The following is a 19,412-nucleotide window of genomic DNA, read 5'->3' on the forward strand; positions in this document are numbered from 1 at the left end:
TCTCTCTCTCTCTCTCAAATGCGAGGTTGCGAGTTTCTTTTCTCCTCATTGGGAAAGTAAATCCACGATTGTATGCCTGTTTGACTTTGCTATTTAGGATATATACAGCAGAAAGCTTTCGATGGCCTGTGGATTTACTTTCCCATTTTATTGACTCGTGTGATTATTAGTTTTCTTTGGATTCTCCTCATTCTTCTCTCTTTCTCTTGTTCTTTTAAACGTCTGGATTTGAGGCTCATGTCATCCCTGTCCCTACTATTCTCTCTCTCTCTCTCTCTCTCTCTCTCTCTCTCTCTCTCTCTCTCGTGTGTAATAATAAAGGTCATGTTTATCATATTTCTTCGGTTTGAAGTAGTTAGCTTATAATCTTGCTATGAAATTTTGGCACTAGTACTGACATTCTTTGTCACTGACAGTTTGCATGTGACACTGCTGTTGAAGCGATTTCACCTTAATATGGATATTCGAGTTACAGTCTTGTGCGGGAAAGCTTACACGAAGGAAGTTTCTTGTGAAATCATAGCGTAGTGTACTGGCGATGTTCAACTTCGTGTTTTTAAGTGTTTAAGGGGACTTGGTGGTTACCGTTCTCTGTTCACTAAGTCGGGGGTGGTGAAATGCTCCTGGTTCGAAATGGATATTTTCCGTTAACTTATGATTGAAGATTGCTGAATGGAATGGAATAAAGAATTGAGGCCAAGAGCCAATCGCTTGGCCCTACGAGATAATTCAGTGCTAACCATAACTTGAGGGTCATAAAGGTGTCACAGGAGGAAATCCTCGCAGGTGCACAATGAAAAAGTTGTTAAAATAGGGTGAAAGTAAAATAGAAGTAAGAGGCTCAGTAAAAGGAATGAATGTAGTTGCAGCCAGTGGCTGAAGGGACGCTGTAAAGAACCTAAAGTAATGCCTATAGTTCAATGAGTGAGGTGCACTGACGGCACTAACCCAATAAGGGAGACGACGGCTGAAGGTACACATTCTTGATGACCAAATTGTTGAAAATACTTGTCGCCGTTCCTGAACTTTTGTTTGAATACCACGACATCACATCAGTGATGAGAATTATGTAAAGATCGTTGGAAGTGGCCCAGATTTAATCGTGATGTTTATCTTTGTTATAATATCTCTGCTGCTGTACGAACATTTGTAATTGGCGTGTGTGGAGCTGTTTTGGAATCCCCCTTCATATAACCCATGCGTGAGAACAACGAGCAACATTCTTCTCATGACAAGGAAGAAGAGCGACCAGTTCATTCACAAAAGACGGCCCTTCGAAAACTGTGTTGTGGCTAAGGTAGAGAGAGAGAGACCACGTGAATTTAGCGTCTGTAACATCACTGCCACCAGCGGAGGGCTGAGGTTCTGAGCATTCCTGAGTAGCTGGTGACACCTGGCAACGCCGATAGCAGAGCCCCAGGAATGCCGGTGTAGCATGCAAGAGGCGATCCGAGAGATCACGGTTAGCTTAGCGTCAAAGACAGGCTTGCATACCGAGAGATTGAAAGATGTAAAAGAATAGAAATGAGTTAAAAAGCTTAAATGGCCTCGGTCATCGAATTACCCACGATTCTCAGTCGTGTAGTTGCCCGGAATGTTGCATCTGGGAAACTTGTTAAAATAAGTCACTTTCAGGTCATAAATGACTGTTTAATACCGCTGCCTGTACATATGATGCTGAAGTTATTCACATTATTTAGATACTTGATCACCGACAAACCGTCCCCCCCCCCCCCCCCCCCCCCCCCCCCCCCCCCCCCCCCACCCACCCCCCCCCCCGCCACACACACCACACACCTAACACACTTGCACTCACATTCAGTGAAGAGTTGCTGGTTACACAAGCTCCTTGGGCATCGCGTAACCACAAATTTTTCAGTCCTTCGATTCCCAAACAAACAAGGCTTGATCCGACCTCCAGCTTACTCGGGATGCGTGCAAGATTTTCCCCTCACGCTTAAGTTGCAAACATTTTCTTAACGTGAAGTGGTCTTCGTAATTATTACTCGTACTTGTTACTGCTCACACTAACAACAAGGATCAAATAAAATGGGCACAAATTATACACGTTCATATAATCTGAATTATGGGTGGAAACACAAAATAATCGAACAGAAACATTGCTTAAATTCAGTCCACCAAATAAATAAAGTCGTGTTAAATCTACTGTCAAATTAGGATAAATACACTATTTTATTAGAAATAATTTTTCTCTACTGTTTAACATACACATAATTTATTTTTTACATTTTCATTTTCATTCTAATAAATAAATCATAAATATCCTATCCTAAAATTCCTGTATCTTTAACTCAACGCAAAACACCTTTTTTCAGACCTTTTTAGGCTTTTCTATAGGGCTTTCCAACCATCCAACAAGAACAACAACAACAAAAACAACAAAAGTAGGCTAATTTTCAGGGATTTTGGAAAACTGGGGAGAAATTTTTGGGTTGATCGATGCTCTTGCTGACTGGTAACAATCCAGTTAAATAAACAGCAAGTAGGGTTTGCGGTAAGAATGGAATGGAATATAATTTTTAGGCCAAAGGCCAAGCGCTGAGACCTACGAGGTCATTCAGCGTTGAAAGAGAAATTGAGAGTAAAAGGGTTTTAACGGTGTAACAGCAGGAAAACCCTCAGTTAAATTGTGAAACAATTGTCAGGAGAGGGTGTCAAGTAAGGTGGAGGGAGGATCGGATTCACAGTGAAAGGAATGAAAGGGGTAGGGAACGCTATAAACAACTTTTATGTAATGGCTACAGTGCACCGCATGAGGTCCACTGACGTCACTGACCTCCCAATGGGGAGGATAAGTAAGTCTCTCAAAGTCGAAACTTCCGGATCACTCATCATACACTGCCATTATGTCCTTCTCAAAAGAATCAAGTTTTCTGTTGTGTCCAGTTCCTCTGGGCTATTTTCGAATGGTATAATCTCGATATTCAGTACGTCTGCTTGCGCCTTGTTTACACATTTACAGCAGTATTTTTAAATAAATACAGTTCAAGAAAATTGCACCGCGTTCAACCACGAATAAAGTCCGTGTCGTACAAGAATAATGAATTTTCATTTTTGTTTCAAAGAAGTTCCAAGACCAAATAATTTTGTCATACTTTTCTAATAAATTTGCCAATCTTTTTTGGTGATACTTAACGATTGAAATTCCTTCCAGTGTCAACACTCGGTGAAGGTTTCAGAATTATCTTTTTCATTTACATCTCTCTGTTTTGACCTCCTCCTCGTACTATTGGGCACTTTGTTTACCTTGATTTCATTCACGTGTACTACCATTGTTTATTATAACCGGCTCTGTATCTTCCCCGTTATTTAATGTCTGTCTGTTTCCGTGCACTATAACTACTTTTATTTATAATTTTTTTGAGAGTTTTGTCGAGTTATCATCCTAGAATGAGAGTCGCGTTCAAAAGTATTTCAGAAAGACCAAGAAGATCGCTAAGGAAGGGTATCAGGACAAAATCCCCCCCGAGGACAAAATCCCCCGAGGACCAAATCCCGAGAACCAAATCCCCCGAGGACCAAATCCCCGAGAACCAAATCCCCCGAGGACCAAATCCCCGAGAACCAAATCCCCCGAGGACCAAATCCCCGAGGACCAAATCCCCCGTAGGACAAAATTCCCCTTGCCAGAATTTCCCGTTTTTTTTTACCGTTTGCTTGTTCTTCTAACAAGGCAATATTTTTTTTATACTAACAGCTACATGAACTAAATCTTCTTACTGTCATAGCAATACAGTCGTTTGCTCATTTTTCTAAAACGGCGATACATTTTTTGTTACTTACATAGTTAGTTTACAAAGAGTTCATTTAGAAATCACTTTAGTACTTCCACCCATAGATGGAGTTTGTGAAGACCAATAAAGGACAGGTGAAACTGCATAGTAAGGATATATTTACGTTAAACAAGAAGAATTGGCAAACGGTGTGGTATCATATGAATGTGAAAGGCAGTCTAAAGCATCATGTAAAGCAAAAGTCAATGTGAGGCAAACTGAGGTCATCGAAGAATTACACAGCCACCCACACGCACCAGTATTTCAAGAAATTAAAGAGCGTGCACAACAAACAGAAAAGACCACACAATATGCTCATGAAGAGCTCTATGATTTTATGCCAGAGGAGAGTTTGCCAATTTTGGATTACTTTGAGGATCACTATATTGGCAGGCCATGTCGACGAGGACGCCGAGAACCCACATTTAGCATACCTCTGTGGAATATGTATGCAAGAACAAACGATGAACTTAATCGTACCAATAATTCTGTGGAAGGGTGGCATTGCAGTTTTGTATCACTTGCTGGGTATTCCCATCCAGTCATCTGGAAGTTTATGAGTCTCTTAGATCGAGAAACAACTTTCAAGATATTCAGATGAATCAGATTATTTCTGGTATCGTTAGAGAACCACTTAGAAAGAAATATAAGGAAGCCGCATCACGAATCAAATCAGTTGTGCTAACATACCAAGAAAAAACATATTTATATGACCTTAGAGGCATTGCATATAACTTAGGGTTTTAAACACATGTTCAGTCTTTGAATAAACAATTTAGCATTTTTCCGGAGATTTGCATTTTCCTCAAATATTTTTATTGTTAAGAATTCCATCTCCTGAAGATGAAACCTAAGTTGGTTAAAAAAAATTCTATCAGTAATAAACTAGAACTATATATGCAATAACAAATGTAAAACCAGCAAACGACTGTCAAAGTTTTTTAATATATTTCTGTTTGGAACTATATAAGCAATGAAAAATAAAACAAGTTACTGCTATTATTGGTTGTTTACATTTTTATGACCTTAAATTTCTCACGGGGGATTTTGTCCTACGAGGGATTTTGTCCTTGGGGGATTTTGTCCTACGAGGGATTTTGTCCCAGAACCGTTTATGAGACCTCAAGAGGTGATCAACATTCTAAATGTTAGGTAAATAATGTTTGTTGTAAGAAATGAGAAGAATTTAAAAATCTAAAAACTTCAAGTATTCAACAGACCTTTCATTATTACAAAGAGATGGTTTGTCTCCAAGGGTAAACAGAGGGTCGGCCACTCCAAGCTCTATTTCGTTGGTCCTACAAGAAGGACTGAAAAATAAAAACTAAATTTAGAGGATGGTCATATTTTTCAGCGTGTTGACGAATAGCGAAAAATGGTTTGCTTAGTGGCCTATTTGTTGTAACAGATGTTCCAGTATATTAATGATAGGTTCGTAATTTTTAGATCTAATGACCACATTTCACTGTTTTTAGAATACTGAACTCAAAGCACAGAAACGTAGAATTCACTTCGGAAACTTAAGCAGAAGGAAAGCTGGCATTTCTTGACATACTAATCAGCCACAGTGAAAAGGACTTGATTACATCTGTTTATAGGAAACCAACTTTTACGGGTTTGACCTCCAGAGTATCCTCATTTATTCCCATTCTGCTTAAGAGAAATTTGGTTACGACTTTACCATCAAGAGCTTTTAATAAATGTTCATATTATGCTAGTATGGACTTTGAGTTTTTCATAAAGCAGTGCTTATGTTTCAATGACTTTTAACACAAATTTTACGAATATGAATATGAGAAAGGAGCTTCACAATTTATGATTTCCAAAACCTACAACTATCACTGTCAGTAGAGCAGTTAAGTACCTCATCATCGCGTTTGTCGGTAACAGGTCCTCTAATGGGAAGAAAAAGTTAACAAAGCAGTTGATTGTCTTTACCTTCAAATGAACATTCGAGTGATATTTAAACCAAAATCGATTTCGGTTGCAAGTGATTTAGGCCGTAAGCACCCTTGTCGGTCAGCAACTTCCAATTTACGTGCAAAATGGACGCCGTGTTTAGTACTATAGTAGGTTCACATCAACCGTGCATTTGATGTCTAGGCCAGTCCCTTACGACGTTCCTGATTGGCTATTGATAAGCTGATGACAGGGTTGGAAACTCCCAGTCTCTCTCGAGAGTTCACATGGGTAAGATCTATGATCCACCTCTCCTGAAGGATACGTCTTTCAAAAGTATCCCTCAGGAGAGCTGGAACATATATCCTACCTATGTGAACACTCTCGAGAGACTGAGAGTTTCCAGCCCTGTGAACAGCCAATCTGGAGCGTCGTAAGGGACTGTCTTAGACATCAAATGCACGCTTGATGTGAATCTACTATAGCCTGTTGGGATGCACGTAAAACATAAAATAATGAGGGTAAATACCATAAACGTAACATCTTGCGTTGTTTAGGGTATAAGATGTTTCGGCCGTTTGCCAGTTTGGATGTTACGGCCGGAACGACCAGGACCGCCAAAATCTACCCAGCAAAGTTCTTCAGGTTCAAGGATTTGGTATCAACTGAGCTGCAGTCGGCTGCTGTTTATAAGTACAAGTGTCATTGCTGTAGTACAGTGTACGGTCACTCATATAAGTTCATGGATGTCCAGGTGTTTGAGAGAGATTTCCTTTTCACCCCATTCTGGATGACAGCTGTCTGGGAGTGCAAAACTGGCCTAATGTTCAACTACCTAACTCTGCTGTAGAAAGTTTCAGTGTGTGCCCGTCTTACGTCACTATACAGACCCATTGTCCAGAAAGGGTTTGGATGAAATTCAGCTCTATGCCCAGAGGTATCCATGAACTTAGATGAGTAACTACATCGTTAAATCTGAGTATAATAGGCCATGAAGCAAACCATCATATAGAGCCATTCGACAACACACTGGAGAATATGACCAACCTATAAATTCATGAACACTTCCCCCACCTTCATCCAGTGGAATTGTAGGGCACAAAGTTGTGCTATCCGTTCACATTTCTCTTGAGTATGAGTGGGTTGAAAAAGTCAGTCTGTTGGACAAGAGGGGAACTGTATCCATACCTTGGGCAGCACATAAAGCTTCTCATAAGTGGCAAGCATCAGGTCATCTATGTTGCCTGTTTTTTTCAAGAGTCAGCTCATTCAGTTACAACGAATAAACATGCCATGGCTATTGCAATATAACAACCATACAGTTTCTCATTCCTGGCCAAACCCCAGTTCTAGCAGCTGGTCAGCCACTATTTGCAATTGCCAAAAATGGTAGCATGCAAAATGCTTGGGGATTTCTTGACAGACAGTGGTTGGAATGGTGTTCTCATGGAAGCAGAAATAGATACTTCCAGAGCAGCTGATTCTTTTACCTCTTCTTGACACGTGAAGAGATTTTTCTAACCAATCAGGTGATAGCCTGCAGTTTGCATCAGCTGCACAAAGTTGCATATACAGCATATATCCAGGAATCAGAAGAAGAAAGTGAGCTAAGCACTGAAAGCTGCATCAGAAAACGTGAGTCACAGTGTTCACAATTCTATTTTTGGAATCTTGTGCTTCAGCAAGAACTTATAGTTTTCATTTTCATCATGTCATACCAGGAGTCAAATTTCAACTTGTACTGAGATGTACTGCAGGAACTCATTCCTTTCTTCTTTTCCCTTAACCTTGTATATTATGCCAGATCAGCCTTCAATTTATATGAGATATATGGAGACTCTCCAAAGTGACACAGTTGTTGAAGCCACTCGCCTTTTCCTCAATGGCTATAGACCCAGCACATAAGCAGAATAATGCTCACGTGGAAAGATGGTGGAACTATTAGCCTATTTGAAGATACAGATGCTCTCAGAAGGTGGGCAGTGGCTGCTCCTGAAGTAAGCCGCCTGATCGACGAGTTTGAAACCATCAGAGATGCTGATACAAAATCTGAAGGAAAACATCATGATGAAACTTAAAGTGTGCAGGAAAGGTTTCTTGAAATAATTGAGAATCGAAGAAAAGTGATCAAAGACAGCTTTTTTGAGTAAGATTCACTAGATCTTATTGTGTAAAGTCATGAAATTATGAAAAGGAAAGTTAGTAAATCATTGAGATGTGTGAAGAGCCTTGGAAAGGCACAATTCACAAACTTCATTGAAAGACTCAAGACACCAGCAGATTCTATGAGCATGTTCACAAGAACAAAATTTTACGGTTCAGTTGCAAGATGCCAGGTACAGCCCAATCACAAACTGTTATTGTAAAGACTATGAGCATGTTCACAAGAAAAAATGGTTACTGTTCAGTTGCAAGATGCCTACTACAGAGTCCAAGCACAAACAATCATTGCAAACCTTCAAGGAAGACCAAAGTCTGTTCTCAAGCTTCTTCATCTCATGCCAGAACAAGCAATATACATTCTTTCAACGTGCAAATCCAAATTTCCAACCATCAGAGACAGAATGGGCAGAGGTATCAGGGCATCAAGACACAACAGCTGCCTCTTTTAGCACAGCAGGCATCAGATATCCATTTCAAAGAACCTGCTGCTTATGTTATCACATGGATGGTGGAGCACTTGTAAATGCTCTGAGACCAACAAAAGGTCCTACATTTGAGTTCTATGCAAAAGCTGAATTCATGTCTTTAAGGTATGGAAGCAAATATAGAAATACAAACAAGCACACACTGTATTTGATGTTTATAGGGCAAACGGTATGAAAACACAAACAAGACAGAAAAGAGGTACAGGAGTTCGCCGCAGTGTGATCAGCAATGCAAAAATTCCGGGCAATTAGGCCAGCTTCCAGAGGATTGACCAAAAGAAAATGGAACTATTTGCTTATTTGGCAGACATAATCGTTGCATCTCAAGCAGATGATACATTATGCATTATTGTCACCAAAGGGGATGCTGTACTTTGCAGCAAAACTGAACAGGGCACTGCTGACCTACAAGGCTGTACTCAATAAGAAGCAGATGCTAGAGATGGGGTGGGCAAACGTTTTGGTTCAAGGGCCACTCTGGGTTTTGAAAATTTACATACTGACCGGGCTACAAGCACAAGACAAAATTATCCTGCATAGTACCCTACATAATAGCATTAAGTGATTTAGCATGTAACCCATTATTTAAATGAGGTAAAGAAAACAAACTCGCCATTTACTTCTCCATTCAATTTTAATGAGAACAGTGCAGTTGGTAACTCCTTTTACAATAGCATCAAAGTTTGGTGTCATTTACTTGTGGAAATTCGCAGCAGCTCCCAAGTGTTTGTGTTCACCAGTTTCTTCAATGAATTTGAAGAATTGTCGATGACTAAACTCCCTTGTTCAAATGAAGTTCAAGTTTTACAACCACCTTCACTACATGATCAAAATGCAAAGCAAACTTGCACAGGGATTCTTGGTGGATTATGTTGTGTAAACAATTATCTTTAATACAGGCTTTTCTTCTTTCACATTATCTTGAATTCTTTTCAGCAATCTAATGCTTTTTCATGTTAAATCTGGAGATTCATCTATGGTGATATTGACAAGTTGAACCTCTCGTTGACCCCCGCAACACCTTCTTGTATAGGTCCACTCCTTGTGTTGTGTTCTTGATGGACTCCAAGGCTAGAAATTCTTCAGCGATTTGAAAAAGTTCGTTAATCCCTCTGATAAGGATTATGAGCAATGTCCTTTATGTCATTGCTCTCGCCCAGAGCTAACACCTATCGCACGAAAGACTGCTTTTTGTTTCATCCGATGGCCACGTCATCAGTTATCTGTATACGACGAGTCACTGTTCTCCAAGATAGACTGAGTTTCTCGAATTTGCTTGCGATGTCTGGAAATAAATCTGTAGCAGTCTAAATCATACATTCCTTCAAAAATTCTCCCTCGGGTAATGGCTTACTTGGCTTTGCCAACTTGTATGCCAGTATATAGAACTTAACTTTTTGTAAGACTCATAAATTGTGGACTAAAGGGTAAAAATGTTCTGCTGAGCCTGTAAACTAGTTGCTAACTATGTAGCAGTGGCGTCCCTCTCATTATTGGAAAGGTTATTAGCATAGTTAGCTGCCTGGTGGAAAAGCAGCAATTGATGATATACTCCTTGAATGCCGCAAAACAAGTCAAATATACGGCTTTCAAATGCACCTCACTGGAGAAATATTGTGCTGTTCACCCAATAAGTGTGGATGGAAGAAGGAATGCCATGGCAGGTGCCAGTGCAACAACTCTGGACTTTGCTGCACAGCTCTCCGCAGTTGCACTTGCTAAAGATGGTGGCTATATTGGAAATATGAATTCATAATCATTATACGGCCAGTATGCGGTTTTTGCACGCAAATCTATCACCATTTCGGATATCACCATTTTGCACTTTTTTTCACTACCTCTCTCTACTAGAACCACGTAACATTCATACATCTCTATGAACTGTTATCTATTTCTTGGAATAATTTTAAGATATCTTGCGGTACCTTCAAGTGAAAAATAAATCATGCAGAAATAAAAGCATTTTCTAAATTTTGCCGTAGATTCCACAAATTAATTTGTAAACAGGCAGCATCGCCTGAAAACATGCTAACAGTAACCTTCTTCCTTAGAGATTCAAACCGTAGTAGGTTGCCGCTTATCCGTCAGCTATGGCGGAGATAATAGGAGACGAACACCAGACTATTACTTTTGTGGCTGTCGATTTGAAGCCACAAGGCAGGAAGTTGTTGACATCAAATAATTTTCTGAAGAAGGCTTGAAACTAACTTTTTATTAATAGGCCATAAAAACGATATAACAAACACAGCAAATAATTATGACAAAGGCATGTTCGAGTGAGCAGTATTTTAGTCGAAAGGAAATCATTGTATTTAGCACTGAACGAGGGGTTCGCCGATTAGATACAAAGAAGGAAGGTAGAAGTTAGTGTTAGGTAGGGGTTACGGGATGTTGGCAATAGACACGTGTGTTGGTATGCGGTAAAAAAAAAAATCCTGTTTTCATGTAACCTTTATATTTTCGCTTCGAATTTCTTTATTTTTTTTTATTTATTACAAAGGGAATTGTGTATGAAAGCTGCGAGGTGAATAGGCATCTACGTAGGTTGTTAATAAGTTTTATATTCTTGCCTTTGTTTCACGTTATAAATTTGCATACATTGTATACTGTGCTTTGTCTCCATCATTACGAGTTATTTCTGAAGCATAACGTAACGGGGAAAATATGTTCCATTTTCTCTAAAGATTGAAAGTTATGAAAAGTAACCGTATAAAAAAAGACTACAAAATCGTTGAAATAAGATGAAATGAGCTTTCGGAGGACAGTTATTTATTCTGAAATGGTTCTGTGGGTCTTTTGGTTTAGTAGAAAGGAAAATTGACGGATCCAAGGCGACTTCAGCAAGTGGAAGAACAGTTGTTCATCTAAGAATCAGTCCTTGGTTGGTGGTCGTCCTTTAGGCAAGATTGCTTGAGTGATATGAGGGGCTCCCTTTTCACAACAATATTGATTATTATGATTTACAGTGCGATTATAGGAGGATAACCAGCATGGTCATATTCCGTAAGCTCATATTCAGCAGGCAGCTTTTATTTTTCTGTAAAAGAAAACTATAGAGAATGCTTTTTGTCTTTCCACCCCCCGATCTTAAAAACTGCTGAGGCTAGAGGGCTGCAGTTGGTAAGTTGATCATCCACCCTCCAATCATCAAACACCAAATTGCAGCCCTCTAGCCTCAGTATTTTTCCTTATTTCATTCAAGGTTAAAATTAGCAATGATCGTGTCTTGCACCGCTATAGGTGCCAACAACACAGGTCACCATCGGTCCGTGGCTGAGAGTTTCATGGGCCTCGGGTGAAAGTTTTATCGGCAGTGACTGAGAGTTTCATCCACCATTATACGCAGTACAGAAAACTTGATTTAGTAGAAGAAACTTTGGCGCACACTTTAATTGTTATTTATCGCCTCCAGTTGCCATAGACCCAAAATGCACAATGGATTCTATGTGAAAGGCAGAAATTGAAGCTCCACATGATCCTACTTCAACGACATTACCGTGATGAACGCCCATGACTGTTGAGCTTCAGCATAGGAAGAACTGCCGGCTACTTGTTGCAGTTATTATCGCTGTAGAGGCGTTTAAAGAGACCAAGAGTAATGTGTTCAGACCTTCTTATGGTTTGCCCAACGAAGAGATTTTGTCATTAAATGAGAGGAGAAAAATGAAACGAGTTAAGCCCAAGATATTGGACAGCTAGATGGGGGCATACCAAAGCCAACGGACCAGAGGTAGAAGACAGAAACTAGACAAAACACTAAAGATAAAGTGTTAGTATGCATTGTTCAGTTCGCAGTAGTACCCTAGAATTCATATCCCGTATATTACGAAACTGAGAAAGTCTTTTTTTTTTCATGATTCCTTAATATTTTTTTTTATTTTAGGAAATAATGTAAGGTTGCTTTAAAGCACCGTTAACCTTGTATTTAGGTTTTCTAGCATTTCTTAAGTGCAGATTATTGGAGAATATATTAGTTTCCTCTTTTTTATGTGTCAAATTCTTCTTTAGTTTACTCGTCGCGCGATCCTTTTGGCGAGCTCCGTGTGAATACATTCTAATGATAAATAATAATTTTTGGAATACTATAAAATGAAATTGGGATCACTTATTTTCACTCAATACTTCATGTATGAACAATCTGTAACCTGCAATGTGACAAAACATTGTCGTCTTTGTCATTTTTCGACACTGAAAACTTGAAACAGACCTAATCGCTTGCGATTAAGAGCCTTCTTTCGGATTTGAATGTACAGATGATACGCTCGCTAATCCCAACTGTATCCTTTGTACATTACTCTAAGCTTATGTCTTAGAAGTGACTAAGTTTCACGTAATCCTGCCACATCGTTAGGACCACTTTTCTTGGGCAAAGCCTCAGCAAAAAGTAACTATTACACCATAGGAAAATGATCTCAGCTTTCTGGACGCTCTGCGGTTCAACTAAATTCAAAGATCTTATTAGATGGCTTGTAATTTGCATAATGTTTAGGACATCAAATAGCTTCATTTCGAAGCAGATTCGCTTATCTTAATGTTAAGTCTCTCTCTCTCCTCTCTCTCTCTCCTCTCTCTCTCTCTCTCATATATATATATATATATATATATATATATATATATATATATATATATAGATAATTTTTGCGTCGTATGCTTTTATTACGGCTACAATACCTTTCTTATCTATTTTCGTGCTTTTACGTGATAAGAAAGCAAATGGTGGAAGCAAACGTTAAGTACTCCTCTTGCAGAACACCGGGACCTTTACAAACTTGTATCGGTGAGATATTTCGTTGACATATCTTTTCTTATGTAAATGCCGATGGTACGTGTAACATGATGTCCTGTTCCGCTAGGAAAGCAGAGAATCGGTAAATCACCCTCTTGTGCGAGGAAAAACGGAAAGAGGACAAGAAATCCAGAGCTCGGTAGGGGAGAGAGAAACAATGGTCGTACGGAGGTTTTTTTACAAATATGAACTGGTGTCCTGCTTGGGTACTTGATTTAATTCAGTCATCTGGCATGACACCTTGCAGTGATATTGGGTGGGAATTAAAGGAAATTGACTGGGTGAGTTGACATTAGCTAAGAAAACGGGTCATTTTGTGTATGAATTATCTAAAGGTCACTGGCATCAGTGTTTATAGCCGTCTGCGTTGCGTGGCTGGATGATGTCTGCTGCAGAATTTGTCATAAGCAGACAAACTACTTTGTTGTTGTTGGGGGAGGGGGGGGGAGTAAGCACGGCCTATGGAAAACCCAAAAAAGGTCTGAAAAAGGTGTTTCGCATTGAGTTAAAGATGCAGGACTTTTAGGATAGGATATTTATATTTTTATTAGAATGAAAATGTAAAAAATAAATAACGTGTAAGTTAAACAGTAGAGAAAAATTATTTCTAATAAAGTGTAGCCTATATATTTTAATTTTCGTTGATGAAATAAGGTTATATTTGAACACAGATTTTATTACACACCCTAAGTAAGATGAAGGTCGGATAACGCCTTGTTCATTTTATAATTACTTATTATGTGATCATTTAAGTCTTTTGATGTGACAATGATGCTGTCAATGATGTGATTTTTATTATTGTTGTTAGTGTAATCAGCATCATCATTGACATCACCATAATATTAATAACGCTAACGATGATGAGCTGAGGACGATAATGCCTTCACTAGGAAAGACTTCTACAACTTACGCAGAGATTATTATTATTTGCACAGTGTATAATGCTGTATGAAACTCTCAGCCACGGCTCATGAAACTTCCTGCCATGGCCCAGAGGTGGCCTGTCTTGTTGGTACCTAGAGCGATGCCAGACGCACGATTATCATGGCTAAGTTTAACCTTATATATAATATAGATTATTGAGGCTAGCGGGCTGCAATTTGGTATGTTTGATGATTAGAGGGTGGATGATCAACATACCAATTTACAGCCCTGTAGCCTCAGTAGTTTTTAAGATCTGAGGGGGGACAGAAAAGGTGCGGACGGACAGTCAAATAGCCATCTCAATAGTTTTATTTTACAGTAGACTAAAAGAAGTGTTAAGCCCGACATTTGACAACTAGTGTGTTCCAGACATTTGTTAACCAAGTTATCCTGCTAGTTGCTTGGCTTTTCATAAAATAGTTTTTCTTGTGTGTGTTTTAAGTTTTGCTACGTGGAGTTTATGTAGGGGTGGGGGGGAAGGGAATAGAAATCAAATAAACAATGTGCCTTTGTCATATTGTAAAGCTTCTTGATACAGTAGATCTGAATGTGTAAAAGTAAATCATTAGCATATTAAATACACGACCACATGTAAAGGCAGGTGCCACATACATATACGTCAATGTACATGTATTAACCCTCTTCACTGTTGCCAAAGACTCGCATCGTGTTAATTGTATGCAATTATGTATCAGTTGTCATTGAAAAGGATTATTCTGAAAGCTGGGGCGAACTGCACCTATACGCTTACCTTCGAGTCCATGTTGGTATCCGCTCTTATTCTTCCTTATATCCTTCTTCTTCTTGAACACGGTGTGGGAGGAGCTAGTCTTTTCCTCGGTGAACCCTTTGTAGTACATAAAATTCATCTTACAAAGTTTGGGTTCGTACGCCTTTGCGCAATGGAGCAACCCAGAGTCTCTCCTGCCTTTCTCAACATTTATATCTTGACAGTGGTTGGGGTTGGGGCTCGCAGTCTCACTTCTACGTCAAGGCTTCTTACGCTCACGACAGGGGACGAAGATTCTCTCCAGTGTGGAAACTAACGCCTCAGTCAGTTTATTTTTCTACTCACTTTATACTGGGGAGTTGTTATTATTTCACTTGTCCATCAGTTATACGTAAACCGAATGATTACTGAGCGTCACTTATAGGCAGATTGTCCCAAAATTCGAAACGAAAGAGTTTTCTGTTAACTAGAACTTGTTTACGCTCCAAACTGTTTGTGTAGTTAATTAAACGAAAAGTGAATGTTAAATCTTGTTTTGCGTAAATTTTTTTCAGTACAGTTTATGTTTTGCTCTGATATATATACTCCTACTCCACGTAACACAAAACAGTCCTACAATATCTCTCGATATGTTTATGTCGTCTAAAGTTAACACTTCACTAACATGAATTCCTTGCTTTGCCTGACGAATTAGTCAGTCAGACACCTTTTCAAGTTACCCAGATTTTTTCTCAATCTGCAACTTCCACGAACACTAATCCTGCATGTTCTCTGAATACTTCTTTTGTTTTATTATATGTTCATTTACTTTTTATCGTCGAAGTCAACGATGACGTGATCGCAGGATGAATAAAAGTTCAAAGTCCCTCGGGAAGCGCCAGTGTCGGAGCGTCCTATTGTGTGTGTGCCGATGTCAGGCGTCTCGAAGGCCGAAGGGGTGTAGTACTGTACTTGGGATCTCGTGTAGAGGGGCCTAAGTGACTGTGTTTGTGGGCAGCTGTTGTGCATTGGGAAGGGGAAGCCGCCGGTAGGAAGGCTGGGGCCACCATCTGAGCAGGCCCCGCCGGATGCCAATTGTTTCGCTTCGCGCCCCCCTCGCCCCCGGGGCCCCTGAAAACCCTTGGGCTGGTGACACAGGAGACCTGAGTTGGCACGACCTCCGGTTAAAGTGTCAACAGCAGTCTAAGCACAATCAAAGCTACGGATCGTTATGGAATACAGGGTAATTATGAAGGCAGAGGATTTGATGACCACATAAGTCAGATGCCATCGTTGCCATATTTATTACCGTTGCAAGTTAAGGATTTGTTGCAGTCTACTTTATCTAGCTATAGAGTATATGTTGTCGAACTTGCCTACAACACGAGGGAAGATTTTTCAAGCTTCTTCCTTTCTAAACTTTGTGAAGAAATCCTCACGTAAAGGTCATTCATTTTTTTAAAACAAGTATCTTTTAACAGGTTTTCATTAGCTGATGTCGTAATGGTTTTAATACAAAAGGAAGCCTGAGCATCTTCTCGTGATATACTTACGTCCCACCATTTCATCAGCGTCGATTTATTTCCCTAAAAAATTAGACCGATTTCTTTTTACCGTCTGGCATTTTAGAAAATAGTCGAAAATTTACAAAAACGAGCAATTGAGAAGGCTTTAGCTGGTTTTATCACCTCTGACCGAGGTGAAAAGTATGCAGCACTTTTACGGATTGGCACTGATAAAGATACTTTTCAGTCACAGGTCTTTCGTGCGGAAACCGTTGGCTTTTGCACTCGACTCGACATTGCACTTAGTTACTTCCCCGTAGACTGTAATGCGTACTCGCCTTACAAGACGGCTCTTTGTAGTTTATCTCGACCGTCACTTAAATAAAGGAAAAGAAAAGAGAGAATCTTTGCACCACAAAGTAATGATACTCGAGATCAGAGGTCTGCATCCTTGAGATCAACTGTCGTGTCCATGTCCCGCTGCTGAACTTCTTGCTTGAGTAACACTCCTCCTGAATCCCCGGCAGAACTGCAACTGTCCTCGGCCATTTACGAGATATTCTGGTATCAGAGTGCACTACATTTCAGTATACACCAGCAGCGAGTTTTCGCTTGCCGTGGCCACGAAATTGTTTTGCGAAAAACCCGCAGTGCGTTACCTTGCTATCATATTTTTGCTGAATTTTTCGCTAATGCTGTTTTGTCTCAGTGACTGTCAAACAACAGCCAGCAAGCCGGGTGAACAAGGATTTCAGTTGACAAGTCAGACTTGCAAATGCTTTAACCCTCTCGGAGAAAATTGCAATGCGTCGTCGAGGAACGAAGTTTATGATTGTCCTATTTCAGCTCTGTCGGTGTCAAATGCATTATCCAGCTCCCTTCATCCCAGCCGAAGCGAATGGCGGCGAATCTGAATGCTAAGGTTGTCCACTTAGAATAAGCAAGTCTTCAGGTTTAAAGCTGCCAGTTGGGAGTAGCTTAGTGGGATACTTGTATACCGCAATACACGCGTCCAACCGTAAACACAAGATATTGTATACAGGTGGAGAAGAAGAAGAGTTGGAAGAGGAGGTGTGGGAAGGAGGGGGTCGGGTCGACGAAGGCAGCTCGCGAGTGTGGCACTGTGGTTGTGTGTGGTTCCCTCACTTCTTTCCCGCTCTCTGCCAGTGCCATCGCCACCTATATTTTCAAACGGCACCACCCGCCCCGGTCACCCCTCCCACCACAGTCCCACCGCTTCATATAAATATAGCTGCCATACGTTAGACATTAGCAGGTCTAGGTTAAGGGGAGGCGGTGGCAAAAAACAGGGAAACGCCTTGGTCGTGTTTTCGTCCCTGAAGACCGATAATATCTACTCCTGTGTGGCAAATTTACCACTGTATATTTCAGCGATTTTTTCGCAGAAAAATATCCAGTTATTTGAACTTATAGACAGGTTATTTTGGTAATGTCGTGTTATTTGTATGATTACGCCGTTGATGAAAATTCATTGTTAATAAAATTTGTTTCACGCCGGTTAATTTGAGTAGTCTTCCTGTATGCAAGAACCTGTATGCGTGTATATATATATATATATATATATATATATATATATATATATATATATATATATATGTATATATATATATATATATATATATATATATATATATATATATATATATAGATATATATATACATATATATACATATATATATATATATATATATATATATATATATATATATATATATATATATATAACTTGAGTAGTCCTCCTATATGCAAGAACTTGTGTATATATATATATATATATATATATATATATATATATACATATATATATATATATATATATATATATATATATATATATATATAGATATGTATATATATACACATACAGGTTCTTGCATATAGGAAGCTACTCCAATTAACAGGCGTGAAACAAATTTTATTAACAATGAATTTTCATCAACGGCGTAATCATACAAATAACACGACATTACCAAAATAACCTGTCTATAAGTTCAAATAACTGGATATTTTTCTGCGAAAAAATCGCTGAAATATATGCAAGAACTTGTATATATATATATATATATATATATATATATATATATATATATATATATATATATATATATATATACACACAAGTTCTTGCATATAGGAACACTACTCAAATAACTCAAACATATATATATATATATATATATATATATATATATATATATATATATATATATATATATATATATAATGTTTGTGTATCTGTGTCTGTGTATCTTCACATGTGTGTAATGTGAGTGTGTATGTATGTGTATGTAAGCTTACATACGTTACATTTTATGGTAAGGATGAGTAAATCACAGATACTAATCAGACCTCAGCTAAAAAAACTTTTATTTAGGAAGAATGTGGCTGAGACGGTTTAGAGGTGACAATGACAGACACTCCAAGCAAAATGCTCCTTTCTAAAAAAAAAAAAAAAAAAAAAAAAAGAAAAAAAAAAAAAAAAAAAAAAAAAGTCAAAATATGTCCTTATTAACCTTGACCAATATTTCGCCTTCTAAAAAGAATATTCTTCCCATAATATGACCTTCAATACGAGTTGCTGGCTTAGGGATCTTATGAAGAATGAAAAAAATGTCATATAATCACGCAAGATTAGCATTTGTTTTATATATATATAATATATATATATATAATATATATATATTATATATATAGATATATATATATATATATATATAATTATATATATATATATATATGCTTAAAAATTACAGTAGATGCACAGTAAAATCTTTTCCTGTGGTATTCGCTGATATATATATATATATATATATATATATATATATATATATATATATATATATATATGTATATAATTCATGCTATACCATATCTGTTTTGCGAAAAGGTAGCACTGTGGTCACTGCCCGACTCATAATTCCTACTGAATCGTGAATGATCCTCTAAAAAAAAGAAAAAAAAATTAGCCAGCCTTTAATAAACCTACGCAGAAGAATACTTTTATTATTATTATTATATTTTTTATTATTATTATATTATTATTATTATTATTATTGATTATTTAATTATTGCTTGTTGTTGTTGTTTCAGTATATGACACCTGTTCACATGGAACAAGACAACAA

The 19,412-nt window shown here is 38.4% G+C and overlaps 2 protein-coding genes across 3 annotated transcripts in view; one reads left to right on the forward strand and one right to left on the reverse strand.

The window, feature by feature from the left end:
• LOC135221911 (uncharacterized) overlaps nt 1-17,405 on the reverse strand; it is a 131,131-nt gene extending 113,726 nt beyond the window's left edge. The window contains exon 1 of one of the 2 annotated variants that reach the window (XM_064259924.1): nt 14,803-17,405. In XM_064259924.1, coding sequence (XP_064115994.1) covers nt 14,803-14,920 — 118 coding nt within the window. In that variant the 5' untranslated portion in view covers nt 14,921-17,405. The remainder of the gene's footprint in view (nt 1-14,802) is intronic. The other variant, XM_064259925.1, reaches the window with a different exon arrangement.
• LOC135221910 (uncharacterized) overlaps nt 1-19,412 on the forward strand; it is a 210,092-nt gene that overhangs the window by 45,710 nt on the left and 144,970 nt on the right. The gene's annotated exons all lie outside the window — the stretch shown is intronic.

Source organism: Macrobrachium nipponense, chromosome 3 (assembly GCF_015104395.2).
Source record: "Macrobrachium nipponense isolate FS-2020 chromosome 3, ASM1510439v2, whole genome shotgun sequence".
Lineage (NCBI taxonomy): Eukaryota > Metazoa > Arthropoda > Malacostraca > Decapoda > Palaemonidae > Macrobrachium > Macrobrachium nipponense.